The following is a 20,789-nucleotide window of genomic DNA, read 5'->3' on the forward strand; positions in this document are numbered from 1 at the left end:
AGAGAACAATGCCTGGTGATTACAGATAATCTTTCCAACTGCCCGTTATCACACCTCGGCAGAGAGGTAATCACAGCAATCAAAGGAGTGGATGGTGTTCAGACAGGGGAACATTACATCCAAGACTACTGAATACACAAGGGGTCAGATCACAAAGACTGAGAAAGAGAGAGAGAGAGACCCGAAAGGCAGAGAGAGAGACAGAATGACCAGTTGTATTAAAAAGATAACTTTTTTTTGCTGGTGGGGTTACATTTAGCGTGACATGAACCCAAGATCCCGGTTGAGGCCATCCTCATGGGTGCGGAACTTGGCTATCAATTTCTGCTCGACGATTTTGCGTTGTCATGTGTCTTGAAGGCCGCCTTGGAGAACGCTTACCCGAAGATCGGAGGCTGAATGTCCTTGACTGCTGAAGCGTTCCCCGACTGGGAGGGAACCCTCCTGTCTGGCGATTGTTGTGCGGTGTCCGTTCATCCGTTGTTGCAGTGTCTGCATGGTCTCACCGATGTACCATGCTCCGGACACCGCACAACAATCGCCAGACAGGAGGGTTCCCTCCCAGTCGGGGAACACTTCAGCAGTCAAGGACATTCAGCCTCCGGTCTTCGGGTAAGCGTTCTCCAAGGCGGCCTTCGAGACACATGACAACACAAAATCGTCGAGCAGAAATTGATAGCCAAGTTCCGCACCCATGAGGACGGCCTCAACCAGGATCTTGGGTTCATGTTACACTACATGTAACCCCACCAGCGAAAATAAGTTATCTGTTTTTAATACAACTGGTAATTCTCTCTCTCTCTCTCTGCCTTTCGGGTCTCTCTCTCTCTCTGTCTTTGTGATCTGACCCCTTGTGTATTCAGTATTCTTGGATGTAATGTTTCCCTGACTAACCTGTCTGAACACCATCCACTCCTTTGATTGCTGTGATTATCTCTCTGCCGAGGTGTGATAACGGGCAGTTGGAAAGATTATCTGTAATCACCAGGCATTGTTCTCTGACTATATATGCTGTGCCTTTATGGAACCCTTCACTCACCTGATGAAGGAGCAAAGCTCCGAAAGCTTGTGATTTCAAATAAAGCTGTTGGACTATAACCTGGTGTTGTGCGACTCCTTACATTTGTCCACCCCAGTCCATCACCAGCATCTCCACATAAGGGTGATTGGACAGTGTTCTAACCCATTGTTCCATCAAGTATCTCCACATTGTCAATTTAAATGTAACAAAGTTCTGTGGAGAAGGCAGGGAGGAAACATGGTTACAGCCAGCTCGTACCACAGTTCTGTCTTTTAATAGTTGACAGCAGAGATTCAACAGTAAATTCTTCATATAGCTTCATATGAAGGTTCATGATCCCCATGTGGTGAGTTTCGGACCTTACCCATGCTCACTGGAGAAGACAGGGAAAAGTTAGAGGGTGGATCAACCTACCCCCATCACTTATTGGTTATTGGTTTAAAAATGGCATAAGCAGGGAGTCATGGCACACAAGGTAGGGGGAAAGAAAACACCTACAGAGGCGAAAGAAAACAACTTGCAAAAGACAGACACAAACAAAATGAAATCAAAGTGGAATAAAAGAGGCCTTCATCTTTGAAACTCTCCAAAGATGTTGCTGTGGTAAAAATAGAAGCAGGCTTGTGTTTCTGCTTCTGTCTTTGATAATGCAAACTGGCAGCTCTGTTTGCAACTAAGTCAGAATCTCCTGGAGGCAACCGCACCTTTGAACAACCAGTGCTAATACAGAACATATTATTGTGCCTTGGTTGAGTTTTTAACAACCTCCACACTGAGAGAGTGTTTACTAAATCAGACCTGACATTCCCTCAGCTTGCTCATTAATCAGTATTAGCTCTGGTGAACAGATCATTAAGGACTTGGTTAGGCCCCAAACTGCCCAGATGACAATGAAAACCAGGCCTCTTGGCCTACTTTGTTTTTTAAAAGTTGGTCAAACTCACAGTGAACGATTAATTTGTTTAAATTGCTCTTAACCTTGACATTCTAAAGCGGTTCTGCCGGTCTTCTGCTGTATCTTTAGTGGGAGGCTCGGTGAATTTCCATGGAATTTCAGGGCCCTTGTGCTTAACTGTTGTTCCTCGATTGTTTGTATAATTTTTCAATATCATTATTTACACATTTCCTCAAATTAAATTTGCTGCAGCTGCTCGGTATCGTTGTATGCTTTCTCCATTTTTCTGCTTCAGATTTTGTCTGATAACACTCCTATAAAGTGTTTTGGGATTTTTACTATGTTAAAGGCACTATATAAATACAAGTTGTTGTTGCTTTTATTGAATGAGTAGAACATAGAACAAAATTCCAGTTGTATCACCGTAGAGTGGAGGATCAGGTGGGATACATAGAGAATGGCAGATAGCTGTCAGAGTGATATGAAGCTGTAAGTCAGTTCTAAAGACAGCATTAACTGTAAAAGCAAAAGCCAAGCAGCTTTGTCAGCAGAATTACTGCTGCATTCAGAAAGGCAGATATTTGGTTTCTATTGTAAGTTATTTTCAAATCTTTCCCCATTAACCCTACTATCGCATAGGTCTATCTATCTCAGCTCTACTGGGCTGAGGGCATATAACTGTAGGCAGCAGGCTGGATATTAACTCCGAGGCAGCGAGAGAGCGGAAGGGGAGGATTTGCGGACGGAAAATCCGGAAGTAAGGGTTTCCCACAGGTCCTGCCTATTTTTACCTATTTTAAATTTCTTCAACAGGTTTCTCGCCCGACAGCCAGCCTGGTTGACAAGCTGACTGCCTGTCAGGCGGAAAGGCAGATGGAGAGAGATCAGGATCTTCAATGTTTGGATCAGGGAGTGTTCAAGATCTTTAGTGTTTGGATCAGGAAGTGTTCAGGATCTTTAGTGTTTGGATCAGGGAGTGTTCAGGATCCACAGTGTTTGGACCAGGGAGTGTTTAGGATCTACAGTGTTTGTATCAGGGAGTGTTTAGGATCTACAGTGTTTGGATCAGGGAATGTTTAGGATCTACAGTGTTTGGATCAGGGAGTGTTTAGGATCCACAGTGTTTGTATCAGGGAGTGTTTAGGATCTACAGTGTTTGGATCAGGGAATGTTTAGGATCTACAGTGTTTGGATCAAGGAGTGTTTAGGATCTACAGTGTTTGGATCAGGGAGTGTTTAGAATCTACAGTGTTTGGACCAGGGAGTGTTTAGGATCTACAGTGTTTGGATCAGGGAGTGTTTAGGATCTACAGTGTTTGGATCAGGGAATGTTTAGGATCTACAGTGTTTGGATCAGGGAGTGTTCAAGATCTTTAGTGTTTGGATCAGGGAGTGTTCAGGATCTACAGTGTTTGGATCAGGGAATGTTTAGGATCCACAGTGTTTGGACCAGGGAGTGTTTAGGATCTACAGTGTTTGTATCAGGGAGTGTTTAGGATCTACAGTGTTTGGATCAGGGAATGTTTAGGATCTACAGTGTTTGGATCAGGGAGTGTTTAGGATCCACAGTGTTTGGATCAGGGAGTGTTTAGGATCTACAGTGTTTGGATCAGGGAATGTTTAGGATCTACAGTGTTTGGATCAAGGAGTGTTTAGGATCTACAGTGTTTGGATCAGGGAGTGTTTAGAATCTACAGTGTTTGGATCAGGGAGTGTTTAGGATCTACAGTGTTTGGATCAGGGAATGTTTAGGATCTACAGTGTTTGGATCAGGGAGTGTTTAGGATCTACAGTGTTTGGATCAGGGAGTGTTTAGGATCTACAGTGTTTGGATCAGGGAGTGTTTAGGATCTACAGTGTTTGGATCAGGGAGTGTTTAGGATCTACAGTGTTTGGATCAGGGGGTGTTTAGGATCTACAGTGTTTGGATCAGGGAGTGTTTAGGATCTACAGTGTTTGGATCAGGGAGTGTTTAGGATCTACAGTGTTTGGATCGGGGAGTGTTTAGGATCTACAGTATTTGGATCAGGGAGTGTTTAGGATCTACAGTGTTTGGATCAGGGAGTGTTTAGGATCTACAGTGTTTGGATCGGGGAGTGTTCAGGATCATCAGTGTTTGGACCCACGGAGGTTGGGGAGAAATCAGGATCTTCTGGGTTTGAATCACAGGAGTCCGATCACGGTGTGGGGGGGGGGGTCAGACATTGCGGGGTAGGGGGTGAGTCAGTCATGACGGGGGGGTGGGGAGATTCAGTCAGCGGGGGGGCGGGGCGACTCGGACATCGCAGGTGGGTAGGGAGAGTCGGACATCGCGGGGGGGTTGGGAGAGTAGAGTCGGACATCGCGGGGGGGTGGGGAGAGTAGAGTCGGACATCACGGGGGGGGTGGGGCGAGTGGGAGAGTCGGCCAATCGCGGGGGTCCCTTCGTGGGGGGTTTAAAAGGTAAGTTTGGTGGGCTGTGGGGAAGTATTTCTGCTCCTTCTGGCCCACAAGCAGTGCAATAAAGGCACTTACCTCATGGATCTGGCCCTTCGCGCCTCCTTTCATCTGCCGGAATTCCCGTGACCCGGGAATCCCGGCCTGCAGGTGTTAAAAATAAAACTTGAGTTAAATTGGAGACATGCAGCTGCCTTAAAATATTTTAGCGACTGACCCACCTCCTAAGAGTGGGTTGGTTGCCCCCTCCCCCTGCCGATGACCTGCCTCTGCTAAAACCGGAAGTGGGTGGGAAGGATGCCTGGTGGCCAGTGTTGCTAAGGGGTTGAGAGATTTCAAAATTGATATTCCAAGGTTGCCTTACTGCAATCGGTCATTGAGGGAAACCAGCCTATCTTCAGATGCACAGCTGGCCCACTTACCCTGCAGCAAAGAACCACTGCAAGTTTCTTTTCCCTCACCTGAGGTGGGAGCCCTAGTTGTGCCATGAATGTCATGGCTATCCGCCCAAAATATGTAAATGATCTGATGCCAGGCTCAGAGGAGCATTCGTTGGCACAGTAAAAGTTCCGATGCACCGCAGATCTATTCCCGAAAGTTCTCCAGCAGATTTTCTGGCCAAGTATATGCAAAAGAGTAAAATCCAAGTTAGAATAAAAATAGGACAGTAAATGGGGGGAAAAGGATAACTGGATAAGCACAGAAGCCCAGAAAATCCTTGGGAAACAATCCAGTGGTTTTGCTGGGATCGTGCCCACTGCTGCTCCCCCTTCCTTCTTACACATGGATTCCTTCACTTTCTCTCCACCCTCACATTGGTGTCCATGAAGATGCACTGTACCTTTCAGTGCCTACCTTGCCCAGCACCACCTCTTTCAGCTGTCTAGGAAAACCCAGTGCTAACACCTTGGATGACCAGCAAAGGCTGCTTGTCAATCAGTTGTTATGTAGATATGCTTCTAACACTATTATTCTTATGATATTCCTATCATTGGTATGATAGAAGAAACTGGCTTCTGGACCTCACACTTGAACTTTTCCAACACCTCATCTGGCACCCCATCACTCAGTCTCACTCCGTCCAACACCAGCATGGATCCATTCACCGCAGAGATTTAGACAGCCAGTTTGAGGGCAGCACACTGAGTGATCCACCTCCTCTTTGGACTGGTTTACTGATGAAATTGAGTTAAAAGCATATACATGGCAACTGTTAGCAAGGGAAGCACCATGGAAGCCAACTCTATTAAATTACACACTGTGGGCGTGAAATTGGGCCATGTCGTGCCTGTTGTTTCGGCGCTACACGGCCTCTCCGACATCCAAGATGGCGTCATGGATGCGCATGCACGTTTCCTGTGTGACGTGCGCCAGACGCCATCTTGGTATAGGAGTTTGCGCAGATAACGAATGCTGAAATCATGTAAAGTAGGGAGGAAATGGCTTCAATCAGTGCGCAACGCAGATTTGAAGTGATAGACAACATTTTGGGACTTAACGCTCAACTCAATGCACAGTCTTAACCCCGACCATCTGAACATGTCTTAGAGCGCCTGGAGGACCCCCCACCGGCGCTATTTAAAGGGACCATGCAGGATTTACAGGTTAATGGCTGGATTATTGCCTCTGGCTGCCGAGACATTAGTAAGTTTTTGGAGGTCTCATACACATGAATACTAGGACGCGGGGACTTGGTCTAACATTTAGAGCCAGGACATGCAGGAGTGAAGTTAGGAAATGCTTCTACATGCACTGTCTGGAGGGCCTCCTGCCCCTGCACCCCCCCCCCCACCCCCGCCACTGCGGATATAGGATGTCTGTCCTTCTGTCCACCTCTTGCACCAAGGCCTCTAGTGCATCAGCAGAGAACCTTGGTGCATGCACTCTCGCAGGCCTGGTACAAACTCAGATCAGCAGATTGGTGAGGTCTGGTGTGCAGATTGGAGGATGTGGGATTTAGTAGTACGCAACCTTTATTCAATGTTTTAACATAACTCATCAGTGTGTAAACATAGGGATGGGATCAGCATCTGTGTTTTACGTGTGTGATGTCTGATCTCTTCAGACTCCATGCAGACTGTTATTTTCAGCAAATAACAGGTACCGGCTACCTTTAAGAGGTTTCTAAGAAAATCCTCCCTTTAAGAAATTGAGCTCCCTCTGGTAGTGGAAAGTGCAAATTGAATTGTTTCCACTTGCAAGGCCTGGAAAGGAACGCTGATTGCAGGTAAGTGCTCCCTTGGGTCCAAACTTGCGTCTTGCCTGCTCAGGGTCGGTCGGGCGCAGGGTGTTAGCATATCGCTCTAAAACCGCCAAAAACAGACCCTTATCGAATTTTTCACCCTATATGTTTATTAAAAATCTGGCAGCGCTGAAGTTCATGTAGTGCAGGCATGTTATGTTCCTCCAAAGGTTAGCTAGCATGTTTCACTAGGTCCCATGAATGAGACATTTTTGAGTTGCGTGGAAATCTAAGGCATTGTAGCCAAAAGTATATTTGTAGCAGGCATGGGGAAGATGTAGTCAGGAATGTTAATGATGTGGGCACATTTCCAGATTGAGAGAAGGCATCCTGAATAAAAGCTTGCTGAATGGCTTTTGCAGCCAGCATAAGGTTCTGCTCTTCAGTCTCTTCAGGCTCCTCCTGCTCCCTTTCATTGCTCCCCACCCCCCGTCCCTTTACTGCATCCAGGGCTCTTTTTACAATGGGGTCTCCATGATGATGCCTCTTTGTAGAGCAAAGTTGTGCAGCATGCAACAACAACAATCCTTGAGACCTTAGTCAGGCTGTATTACAGGACTTCTCCAGAGCTATTAAGGTACCTGAAGCACATGCTAATATTTTGCATTATGATTACTTTGGTGGATGCCAGCATCTCATTTCAGCTGTGCTCAACTGGTGTCCTGGGATACTGCATAGGTCTCAGAACCATGGCTCTAGAGGATAGCCTTGCTCACCCAAAGCCATCCTGAAACTTGCCTTTATGTGTCCAGTATTGATGGAATGGTGAACCGTCTTAAAATGAAGGCATCATGACAGCAACCTGGGAAGCGAGCACTAACTTGCATGGTGCGGTACTGATAGTTGAAAATGATCTATGCATCTCTGCATTAAGTGAGTGGAATCCTCTCCTATTCATGTAGGTAATGGTACTGTGCGAGGGAGCACGTACGGCCACATGAGTACAATCTATAACCTTCTGGATCTTTGGGAATCCTGCTACTCTAAGATTACATAGCACAGCTCTCTCTGCTTTTACATCTTGTCCATGGGGAAGGAGAAAATATTGTTTACTCAAGAAAATAAGGCATTGGTCACTCAATTATTACATCTATGCACAAATGATTGGTTTTGTGTTGCTGATGTCTGCAGTAGCAGCCTGAAATAATCTTGAAGTATAAAAGTTAAGGGCCTTGACAGTTACTAGCAGTGCTGTGCCTGTGGAGAAGTTTGGCTGCAGGGTTGCTTGGAGCCTGTGGCATAACTCTGTCACAGCATTTGAAACTCGCAGCCTCTATAGGTGACGTCTCTGACAAATGTAGATATGAACACAATAGCGCTTCTCTCACTTGAAGTCTGGCCAAAGTAAAAATTGCTCCCTAAGAATCTGGAAGAGGTCAGGAAAAGGAAAAAGCATAGGGGGAAGCCATAGATAGTGCAAGAAGGTGGACAAAAGAGAAAATTATATGTGTTCCTCAAAAGTAGAAATCGCAGTCCCATATGATTTCCATATGTGGATCGCAACCTAAAATATCCGAGTCCAAGTCAGCAGCAAAGTATCTCGCCCGCCATCAGCATGTATGGGCAAATCACAAGTGCGCTGACTGCAATTTTTCGATATGCACTGGTGATGAGTTAATTCAGTGACCTTGTGTAATTCTGACCTTCTAATGAATACATTTATCTGTTTGACAACTATATCATAGAATCATAGGATGGCTACAATACAGAAGGAGGCCATTCAACCCATCTCGCACATGCCAGCTCTTTGTAAGTGCATTCCAGTTAGTCCCATTCCCTCGCCCTGCAAATCTTTTCCCTTCAAGTATTTATTCAATTCCTTTTTGAAAGCCACGATTGAATTTGCTTCCACCATCCTTTCAGGCAGTGCATTCCAGATCATAACTACTCGCTGCATAAAAAAGTTTTTTCCTCATGTCGCCTTTGGTTCTTTTGCCGATCACCTTAAATCTGTGTCCTCTGGTTACCGACCCTTCCGCCAATGGGAACAGTTTCTCTTTATTTACTTTATCTAAACCCTTCATGATTTTGAACACTTTTATCAAATCTTCTCTCAACCTTTTCTCCCCTAAAAAGAACAACCCCAGCTTCCCCAGTCTATTCATGTAACTGAAGTCCCTCATCCCTAGAACCATTCTCGTAAATCTTTTCTGCACCCTCTCCAAGGACTTCACATCCTTCCTAAAGTGCACTGCACAGAATTAGACACAATACTCCAGCTGTGGCTGAACCAGTGTTTTATAAAGGTTCAACATAACCTCCTTGCTTTTGCACTCAATGCCTCTATTTATAAAGCCAGGATCTGTGTGCTTTTTTTAAAAACTAGTTTCTCAACCTGTCCTGTCACCTTCAAAGATTTGTGCACATACACCTCCAGGTCTCTCTGCTCCTGCACCCCTTTAGAATATTACCATTTAGTTTATATTGCCTCTCCTCATTCTTCCTGATAAAATGTATCACTTTGCACTTCTCTGTATTAAATTTCATCTGCCATGTGCCTGCCCATTCCACCAGTCAGTCTATGTCCTCATGAAGTCTATTACTATCCTCCTCACTGTTTACTACACTTCCAAGTTTTATGTCATCTGCAAATTTTGAAATTGTGCCCTGTACACCCAAGTCCAAGTCATTAATATATATCAAAAAAAGCAGTGGTCCTAGTACCGACCCCTGGGGAACACCAATGTACACCTCCCTCCAGTCCAAAAAACAACCATTCACCACTATTCTGATTCCTGTCACTTAGCCAATTTTGTATCCATGCTGCCACTGCCCCTTTTATTCCATGGGTTTCAATTTTGCTGACAAGCCTATTATGTGGCACTTTATCAAACGCCTTTTGAAAGTCCATATACACAACATCAACTGCATTGCCCTCATCCACTCTCACTGATCCCGCATCAAAAAACTTAATCAAGTTAGTTAAACATGATTTGCCTTTAACAAATCCGTGCTGGCTTTCCTTTAATAATCCACACTTGTCCAAGTGACTATTAACTTTGTCCCAGCTTATCGTTTCTAAAAGTTTTCCCACCACCAAGATTAAACGGACTGGCCTGTAGTTGCCGGGTTTATCCTTACATCCTTTTTTGAAAAAGGGTGTAACATTTGCAATTCTCCAGTCCTCTGGCACCACTCCCATATCTATAGAGGATTGGTAAAGTCCACGCTCTCTCCCACACACACCTCTGGGGAGAGCAGTGAGTAGTAAAGTCCACACTCTCTCCCACACACACCACTGGGGAGAGCAGTGAGTAGTAAAGTCCACACTCTCTCCCACACACACCACTGGGGAGAGCAGTGAGTAGTAAAGTCCACACTCTCTCCCACACACACCACTGGGGAGAGCAGTGAGTAGTAAAGTCCGCACTCTCTCCCCACACACCCCTGGGGAGAGCATTGTAAAGTCTACAATCTCGTCCCCCCTCACCAAGGTTAAACTGACTGGCCTGTAGTTGCCGGGTTTATCCATACACTCTTTTTTGAACAAGGGTGTAACATTTGCAATTCTCCAGTCCTCTGGCACCACCCCCGTATCTAAGGAGGATTAGAAGATTATGGGCAGCACCTCTGCAATTTCCACCCTTACTTCCATCAGCAACCTAGGATGCATCCCATCTGGACCGGGTGACTTAACTATTTTAAGTACAGCCAGCCTTTCTAGAACTCCTCCTTATCAATTTTTAGCCCATCCAGTATCTCAACTACCTCCTCTTTTACTGTAACTTTGGCAGCATCTTCTTAGAATCATAAACCTTTGAAAGTTACACCACAGAAGGAGGCCATTCAGCCCATCGTGTCCGTGCTGGTCGAAAAAGAGCTATCCAGCTTAATCCCACTTTCCAACACTTGGTCCATAGTCCTGTAGGTTACAGCACTTCAAGTGCACATCCAAGTAATTTTTAAATGAGTTGAGCGTTTCTGCCTCTACCACCCTATCAGGCACCCTCTGGGTGAAAAAATTTCTCCTCAGCTCCCCTCTAATCCTTCTACCAATTACTTTAAATCTATGCCCCCGGTTACTGACCCCTCTGCTAAAGGAAGTAGGTCCACCCTATCCACTCTATCTAGTCCAGTCATCATTTTATACACCTCAATTAAATCTCCCCTCAGCCTCCTTTGTTCCAAAGAAAACAACCCCAGCCAATCCAATCTATCCTCATAGCTAAAATTCTCCAGCCCTTGCAACATCCTCGTAAATGTCCTTTCTACCCTCTCTAGTGCAATCACATCTTTCCTGTAATGTGGTGACCTGAATTGTACGCAGTACTCAAGCTGTGGCCTAACCAATGCCTTATACAGTACTAGGCATAACCTCCCTGCTTTTATATTCTACGCCTCAGCTAATAAAGGAAAGTATCCCGTATGCCTTTATAACCAGCTTATCTACCTGTCCTGCTACCTTCAGGGATCTGTGGACATGCACTCCAAGGTCCCTTTGTTTCTCTACCCCTCTCAGTATCCTCCCATTTATTGTGTACTCCCTTGCCTTGTTTGCCCTCCCCAAGTGCATTACCTCACACTCCTCTGAATTGAATTCCATTTGCCACTTTTCTGCCCACCCGACCAGTCCATTGATATCTTCCTGCAGCCTATAGCTTTCCTCCTCACTATCAAACACACGGCCAATTTTTGTATCATCTGCAAACTTCTTGATCAAGCCCCCCTCATTCAAGTCCGAATCATTAATATATACCACAAAATGCAGGGGACCTAGTACTGAGCCTTGTGGGACCCCACTGGAAACAGCCTTCCAGTCGCAAAAACACCCGTCAACCATTACCCTTTGCTTCCTGCCACTGAGCCAATTTTGGATCCAACTAGCCACTTTCCCTTGGATCCCATGGGCTTTTACTTTTTTGACCAATCTGCCATGTGGGACCTTGTCAAAAGTCTTGCTAGAATCCATGTACACTACATCAAACGTGTTACCCTCATCGACCGTCCTTGTTACCTGCTCAAAAAATTCAGTCAAGTTAGTCAGATACGACCTTCCCTTAACAAATCCATTCTGACTGCCCCTGATTAACCCATGCCTTTCTAAATGACGATTTATGCTGTCCCTCAGAATCGATTCCAATAATTTGCCCACCACCGAGGTTAGACTGATTGGCCTATAATTACTTGGTCTATCTCTTTCTCCCTTTTTAAACAACGGTACAACATTAGCAGTCCTCCAATCCTCCGGCACCATGCCTATAGCCAGAGAAGATTGGAAAACAATGGTCAGAGCCTCTGCTATTTCCTCCCTCTTAGCAGCCTGGGGTACATTTCATCCGGGCCTGGAGATTTATCTACTTTCAAAGATACTAAACCCCTTAACACTTCCTCTCTCACTATGTTTATCCCATCCAATATCTCACACTCCTCCTCCTTAACTACAATCTCTGCATCATCCCCCTCTTTTGTGAAGACAGCCGCAAAGTATTCATTAAGAACCATATCCACATCTTCTGCCTCCACACATAGGTTACCTTTTTGGTCTCTAATAGGCCCTACTCTTTCCTTAGTTACCCTTTTGCTCTTTATGTATTTATAAAACATTTTTGGGTTTTCCTCAATTTTACTTGCCAGTAGTTTTTCATGCTCTCTCTTTGCTTTCCTAATTTCCTTTTTAATTTCACTCCTGCACTTTCTATATTCCTCTAGGCTTTCTGCAGTATTGAGCTCTTGGTGTCTGACATAAGCTTCCCTTTTTTGCCTTATCTTACCCTGATTGCTCCTGGTCATCCAGGAGGCCTTAGATTTGGCAGTCCCACCCTTTTTCTTTGTGGGAACATGTTTATTCTGAACCCCTTGAATCTTCCCCTTGAATGCCTCCCACTGCTCTGACACTGATTTACCTTCAAGTAGCTGTTTCCAGCCCACTTTTGCTAAATCACTTCTCAGCTTAGTAAAATTGGCCTTTCCCCAATTTAGAATTTTTACTCCTGTTCTATCTCTGTCCTTTTCCATAACTATGCCAAATCTAACTGAATTATGATCACTACCACCCAAATGCTCTCCCACTGATATTCCTTCCACCTGCCCAGCTTTTGATGATCCTTCTAACATATTATCCCTCCTCACAGCTGTAATGATTTCTTTAATCAATATTGCCACCCCTCTCCTTTTTTAATCCCCCTCTCTATCTCATCTGAAAACCCTGTAACCAGGAATGCTGAGCTGCCTGTTTAAGCCATGTTTCTGTAATAGCTAAGATATCATACTTCCACGTGTCTATCTGTGCCCTTGCTCATCTGCCTTATTCACAATACTCCTTGCATTGAGGTATGTACCATTAAGCACTGCCGAACTCCTTTGTTGTCTAGTTTCTAACCTTTGTTTCCTCTGCCTTCTAAACTCACTTACTAATTTTCTGCCTTCCATTTCCAGCTTTGCTTCTCTCCCTTCTGAATCTACGTTCAGGTTCGCATCCCCTGCCAAGCTAGTTTAAACCCTCCCCAACAGCACTAGAAAACCTCCCCGTGAGGATATTGGTCCTGGTCCTGGCCCTGTTAAGGTGCAACCCGTCCGGCCTGTACAGGTCCCACCTCCCCCAGACCCGGTCCCAATGCCCCAGGAATCTAAAGCCCTCCCTCCTGCGCCATCTCTCCAGCCACGCATTCTTCTTTATCCTCCTATTTCTGTACTTGCTAGCGCTAGGTAAAGACAGATGTATCATAAGCTTTAGATTCATTATAGAGAAGGACAAGGAGCAATCTAGAGTAAAAATATTTAATTGGAGGAGGGCCAATTTTATTGGGTTGAGAACGGATGTGGCCTGGGTAAATTGGAATCAAAGATTGGCAAGCAAAACTTTTTAATCGAATAATGGGCGGCCTTTAAAGAGGAGATGGTTCGGGTACAGTCTAGGTACATTCCCATGTGTGGGAAAGGTGGGGCAATCAAAGCCAGAGCTCCCTGGATGACGAAAGAGATGCAAAGTACTCATTTAATACCTCAGGCATGCCCTCTGCCTCCATGCATAGATCTCCTTTTTGGTCCCTAATCAGCCCCACCCCTTCTCTTACTACCCTTTTACTATTTATATGCCTATCAAAGACTTTTGGATTCCCTTTTATGTTAGCCACCAGTCTATTCTCAATCTCTTTCTTTGCCCTCTTATTTCCTGCCAATCTTTGATTCCAATTTACACAGGCTACATCCGTTCTCAACCCAATAAAATTGGCCCTCCTCCAATTAAATATTTTTAAACTAGATTGCTCCTTGTCCTTTTCTATAATTAATCTAAAGCTTATGATACTACGATCACTGTTCCCTAAATGTTCCCCCACTGACACTTGTTCCACTTGGCCCACCTCATTCCCCAGAACCAGATCCAGCAATGCCTCCTTCCTCATTGGGCCAGAAACATACTGATCAAGAAAATTCTCCTGAACACACTTCACAAAATTCCTTCCCCTCATTGCCCTTTACACTGTTATTATCCCAGTCTATATTAGGATAGTTGAAGTCCTCCATTATCACTACTCTATAGTTCTTGCACCTCTATGTAATTTCCCTGCAAATTTGCTCCTCTATATCCTTCCGACTAGTTGGTGGCCTATAGAATACACCTAGTAGTGTAGTGGTGCCTCTATTGTTTCTTAACTCTAACCAAATAGATTCTGTCCTTGTGGACTTTCTATATTCAGACAGGTTCTCACTTGTATTATCAACCTGACATCTGTCATACGCCCCCTTTTTCTGCTTCATCTTACTCTATCTTTTTCGTCAGTTATGTTTACCTTTTCTGCACATGTAAGGATACAAGACAGCTTATCTTAGATCCTCAGGCCTGCTGTGGGACCATCCCCGCTCTCCCCCCACCTTCTCACCAGTACCACGAGACAATAAATCTTTTGAATGCTGAGCAAATGATACCTAATGTAAACCAAGGGTAAAAGTCATGGAAGAGCTAAGATGTAATAGGCTTTTAGCTAAGAGATAAAAACAAGATCAGTAATGCAAAGTTAGGTAGATCGAGGGTTGGCCACCCTGCCACTGATCTCAGCAACTGTAATGTGAGGTCCCCGGAGCCTTTGCACTGATGCGTGTGTTGTCTGTGAGAATCATTTCCTCTAATAAATCTATAAGTGAAGACTCTTACAAGCTCTCTCCAAGGCAGACTGTAGGGGAGTCTGGACTGCTGCTTGGGATACTGCTGCCATCTCAGCCATGGCACAACAACACACTCATTCACAGGGGGCAGAACATTTGAATAAACATAAAGACCACCAACATGCAATTTACAGCTTCCAGCACACATACATCAATTCAAAAACTTACCATTCTTCATCAGAAGGTGCCCAGATAATAATCCTGCCCTATTACCTACGAAAAAAAAATTCTTCTGGCTCTACTCTGGGGCTGTAACTGTACCTGCCTTTTTAATGGTGCCAGTGCCTTTAAGTTTCAGGATGCACCCAGAATTCCTCTTCTATTTATGGCTGTGGCCGAAAGTGCACCCATGTGGTGCCTCCTTCAATTAAATTAGGCTCAAGAGGAAGTTTGGGTGCTCAGCTCCTGGTCCCTGCAGAGTGCACTTCCAGTGCGCTCTGCATTAACTCTGTTTCCTGAAGATCTAGCAGAGGAAGATCAGCCCTATGATGTATAGCCACTTTAAACAAGACACACTCCCTTTAAGTGCAGTGTTTAAGTGGAATTGCTTGATGTATTGCTCCAATGAAAATTTGTAAGAAGTCCCCATCTCCACATTCCAGCACTCTGTGAAAGTGCTGTGATAGTATTTTGCTTTTGTTCCAGCAGCAATTTTTATACTTTAAAAAATTTTTTACAAGCCTCTTGTGTCTCTCCCCAGGAACAAATCATGTGGCACACTGCGCTTCAGATAGATGCAGCACCAGCAAAAGAAAATCTATCAGCATACTCATACTGCCACTGGTCCTTGTAATAGCAAATTTAACTATTTATGAAGACTGCAATGCTTTGATGGGTCATGGGACTGAACTTTGTCAGCAAGAAGTTACTTGTGTAATTTGTTGGCCGATCTTTGAAGGTTGGGTTGTACTAATGACCTCTTGGTCTCTGAGCTGTTAAATAGGGGTGGGAGGAAGCAACATCTAGTCATCACTCACTCCAAAACATCTCTGTTGAATTGCTTCTTGCTGTTGCCAAGAAATTCCCCAATCATCTGGCGGCTCAGCCCTTTCCGCTGCAGCAGAAAGTGGGCAACTCCGATCGCCGTGTCAGGGATGAATCCACGAGCGATCAGGAACTGAATTCCTTTGTCAGGATTTCTGTAAAAGAAAGGAAAATAGAAAATGAAAATGATATTGAAGACATCTAAGAGAAGCCAGTGTACAGGGATTACGAGGCGTCCCAATATTACATTGAGTGGCCGATTTTCTGAATGCTCACTACAGGCGGGGAGCTGCACCTACTGGCCACACAGATCAGGAAATCGCAGGCACACTACAACAACAATGACTTGCATATATATAGTTCCAGATTTCCACTAGCCTTTGTGTGAAGAAGTACTTCCTGACAACCCCCCTGTATGGCCTAGTTCTAATTTTAAGGTTATGCTCCCTTGTTCTGGACTCCCCCACCAGAGGAAATAGTTTCTCTCCAGCTACACTATCAAATCCTTTAATCATCTTTAACACTTCAATTAGATCATCCCTTAATCTTCTATACTCAAGGGAATAAAGCCTAGTCTATGCAACCTGCCTCATAATTTAACCCTTTTAGCCTTGGTATCATTCTCGTTGCACCCCCACCAAAGCCAATATATCCTTCCTGAGGTGCGGTGCCCAGAACTGAACGCAGTACTCCAGATGAAGTCTAACCAGAGCTTTATACAACTGTAGCATAACTTCCACCCCTTTGTATTCCAGCCCCTTTGAAATAAAGGCTAACATTCCATTAGCCGTTTTAGGAAAAGCAATGTGTGAATTTGGACAGTTGGTATTCCGTTCAGACATTTTGGATTGGGAGAAAGGCCCTCAAAATCCATGATCCCACTCTGTTGCTGTAACAATGGCAGATTGGGATTTCCCATTCGCTGGCCAGTTACATCCCTGACCCTATCAGAATTCCTACTATTAGCACAACTGGATTGCCTGCTCAGTGGGCAGTGAGGAAACTGTGGCATTGGCCAGTTGCTACAGCCCAGTGCAGGCAGGTCCAGTGAAGAAGTATGAAACCATCACGGATTGGTCCTTTTACAGAAAGGCCGTTTTTTCTCCCTGTGACCGACTGCCATGAGGAAACCAGCTTGTTTGAATTTGGTGGGTCCTGCTTACAAGTACTATACATCTGCTTCATGCACTGTGTCTGGTTATATTTATATGTAAAATATCCTCAGGTTCCCAGAGGGAGTGGAGAAAGGTGAAATAAAATTAAAGTATCCTGTTGCTTTGAATTAGGCAATTGAATTTGATTTTTTTCTGAGATTGTAATAGGATTTTTATAGCGTTAAAGTTAACCCCTATCCTGCCAAATAAAGACAAATATTAAAACCAACAATGTAACTCTGACCTGTGAAATAAAGTGGAATTCTGCACAGTTACACAGTGACTAACCCTTACTAACTAGGTACTCCATACAGTTACACAATAAGTAACTTTTTGCCTATTGACTAAACAACAGATCTCTCCAGTTAGTAAAACAATCCTGTAGCTAACATATAGGATGCAAATTTATGCTTTTTTTCCTTTTTTATGGCATTAAAATGGCAATCAATCCCATTTGAATCTGGGCCCGTCGGTGAGGAAGCAACTACAAAAAATATATGTGAAGCTCCCTGTCTTTGGCCAGACTGTCCTGTGGCAGAATTTATGGGCAGAATACAGCATGGTGGCAGCAGAGGAGCTGGAAATTGGGGCAGATGTTGCCTCATCTGGGTATTCACCCCCTGACAGCTGCAACATTAAGGGATCTGAGCTGGGCCCTCGCCCCAACGTACTATTCCCAAGGGTATTAAGGGATATGGGGCTAAGGCGGGTGTATGGAGTTAGGTCGCAGGTCCACCATGATCTCATTGAATGGTGTAACAGGCTCAAGGGGCTAAATGCCACTGCCACTTGCTGCCACCTGATATGCGGCACCTTCTCCTGCAAGAAAGTGGGACGTGTGTCTGGGTGATGTGCCTTTCATGGTTGAATAGCTGCCAGTGTATGTGGCCTATGAGTTGTGGGTGTGCGGCTTGCAACAGTGATAATGTGTAAGGATGAGAGGAAGCATCTGATTGGAAGAGTTGAGTACTGATGGAAAGAGTTTATTGGTATGTGGAGGATGGGGGTGTAGTGCGTGGTGCAGTTGGTAGGAGACGCCACTTGACAGTTGACCTCACTCCCCTTGACCACTCGTGTCAAAGCATTGAACTTCTTCCTGCACTGCATCCATGTTCATGGTGCTATGCGCCTGGCATTGACTTCATCCCCCGCTGCCTCCCACTGCCTTCTGGGCATTTGTCTGGAGGGCCTCTTGCCCCCCACCCCCCGCCCTGCGGATATTGGATGCCCTCCTTCTGTCCACCTCTTGCACCAAGGCCTCTAGTGCATCAGCAGAGAATCTTGGTGCATGCACTCTTGCAGGTCTGGTACAAACTCATATCAGCAGATTGAAGAGGTCTGGTGTGCAGATTGGAGGATGTGGGATTTAGTAGTGCGCAACCTTTATTCAATGTTTTAACGTAACTCATCAGTTTGTAAACATAGGGACGGGACCTGCATCTGTGTTTTACGTGTGCAATGTCTGATCTCCGTTCAGACAGCAGACTGTTATTTTCAACAAGTAACAGGTACCGACTACCTTTAAGAGATTTAAAGAGACATCCTCCCTTTAAGAGATTGGGGCTCCCCCTGCTGGTGGAAAGTGTAAATTGCATTGAATCGTCATGTCAACGCTAATTTCCAATGCTGCTTGAAGGTAAGTCCTCAGGCCGGACGAAGTTCTCGTCCTGCCTGCGCAGGGGCCATCGGGCGCGGGTTAATAGTGGATCGTGCTATCCGTGCCCGAAAATAGGCCCTATCCAATTTCCCCCCATAATTTATATAAGTTAAGAACAAACTTGGACCAAATTTGTAAAATATTTAATGCCATAGACTAATGTTCTTTAGGAACCGGATTGAAGCTGCCCAAATCAATCTCATTAATACTCAGTGAAGTGAGGTTACTATCACCTTCTCAGTCTGGGCTGGGTTAAAATCCAAGTTCCAGGGTGACAGAGTAGTTGTCTAACCCACTGCATTACCCAGTTCTGTTGCAGATTGCCTTTAAAAGATACTCAGCTGTGTGCCAGTGAAACTCACTACACATATTAATTAGGATTGTCAGAGTTCAATTTACTTTTAAGACCCAATTTTGCAATTTTGGATTGTGGTGTTCTCACACCACAATAGCAAATTCAACTACAAGCCTATTTATTCAAGCTAAGTTCACTATTTCAGAATTGCCCATTATTGATACTTGAAGCTGAGGCTTCAGATGAGTCAAAATTAAATCTCTGAAAGAACACACAATGAAAAGCCAACTTAAGATTCCTAATACTGATTGCAACGTGTGTAGGTTTCACTTTACTCCTCTCCAATGTTGGCAGTATATCTCCCACCATTAAAATGTGCAGTAACACTGGAGTTGATGAGGTTTCTTTCTTTCTTTGTATTCTATTTGCACTATCAACATTTACTAATGTAAACTTACAATACGGATGACAATTTATTACTGCCAGTTTGTGCTGTATTTGCACAACTGATTAGGCAGTGTATGACCACAAGGAGTGTACATACAGACCAGGCTTCACAGTGGTTTCAATTTTTGCAGAGGTGAGCGCGGATTCATTTATGTATAAATTCCTATGCTTATATTTCTTTGTCAGTGCCAATTGTTACGAAATGGTTTTGGATGGCCCTTGTACAGTGCTGCCACAAATATGCTGAGCTGGGCCCTTGCCCCAACGTACTATTCCCAAGCACCCTGGCTGTCTCAAACATATGGAGTTGTTTCCCACGCTATGAGCTGCCACCTGCACTACCTGCCCTCAATCAAGCTGAATTGCCTTTAACCATACTGAACTACCCTGGCCCTTTAGCCCCACTGAAATGCCTATGAATTTCAATGACTTGCCTCTCATTGTGCTCAGCTATATCTCTTCCCAATGACCTCCTTCCCATCCTGTTGAAATGCTTTCTATACCACAGACCTGCCTCCCATCCCACTGAGCTCTCTAAGACATCAGAGCTGCCTCCTACCCACTGACCTTCTCTAATCATACCAAACTACTTCCAGCCCCACTAGGTTGTCTCCGAATCATCTAATCTTTCTCCAACGCCTGCCTTTTTCAAAAGCTGTAATTTGAATATTCTTTTTTCTTAATAATTGAATCATAATACTGGTTTTGTGTCTGTACAGTGAGTGGTAATTTGATTGAAAAATATAGCCTGAGGTGTCATCCTTCAGTTAAGTGGCTTGTCCTTAATTATAACTCCCACACAGCTATTATTTCTTAAATGTTTTACTCAATTTAAATGGCCATACTCAACAGCAGAGTCCTGATATGAAGCTTCAAGGCCAGGTTCTCGCCAGGCCTGGTCTGAATTTGAACTGCCATAGTCCTGGAATGCAATGCTAGAATAATGGACCTCAAAGCAATGTCAGATCAATGTCAGATGCAGCACTGCTCCAGGAGAAAGGATCAGTGTCCAAATTGAACAGCCTGTCAATATAATAAAAATATAAAGAATGTTGATGTTCTGCCAGCAGGTGCCACTAGCATCTATACCATTAAAAGTTTTGGCCTTGATATTAACCCCCCACCCCATCCCATGATGGGTGGGAGAGGGTTGGGGATGGCGGGGGTTAAAATTTTAAAATGGGGAATGGATCCCCAAACTGCCGCTTACGTGGCTGCCAGCATTTTTACGGCGGCAGGTAGCATGCTGTGCGAGTGTCCCACCTTGGAGAGGTTAGACATTATTAACATATTTAAATCAGGCTCCCACAGTGGCCGGTAGCATTCCCAGCAGGGGTAGGAGGAGGAAAATCAAGATTGGGGTGTGGAGGCAGTGTAGTTCTCACAAACTGAATTTGCTTGCTGTTTCTGTCATTATACCACTTGATCCAGGCCTAGGATTCCAAGGGGTTGAGAAAACAAGGTAAGAAAAAAAGTTTTTAAAAATAGAAGGTCCAAATTAGTTAGGATAGGATACATTAGTTAGGAATTAAGTAAAAGGAAATGCAAACATTAA

General features: G+C 44.5%; 1 protein-coding gene across 1 annotated transcript in view; it reads right to left on the reverse strand.

The window, feature by feature from the left end:
• The window catches only part of LOC137334725 (IQ motif and SEC7 domain-containing protein 3-like), a 112,526-nt gene that overhangs the window by 83,610 nt on the left and 8,127 nt on the right, over window positions 1-20,789 (reverse strand). The window contains exon 2 of the mRNA XM_067999634.1: window positions 15,675-15,836. Within this exon, the coding sequence (XP_067855735.1) occupies window positions 15,675-15,836 (162 nt within the window). The remainder of the gene's footprint in view (window positions 1-15,674; window positions 15,837-20,789) is intronic.

Source organism: Heptranchias perlo, chromosome 18, assembly GCF_035084215.1.
Source record: "Heptranchias perlo isolate sHepPer1 chromosome 18, sHepPer1.hap1, whole genome shotgun sequence".
Classification (NCBI taxonomy): Eukaryota; Metazoa; Chordata; class Chondrichthyes; order Hexanchiformes; family Hexanchidae; genus Heptranchias; species Heptranchias perlo.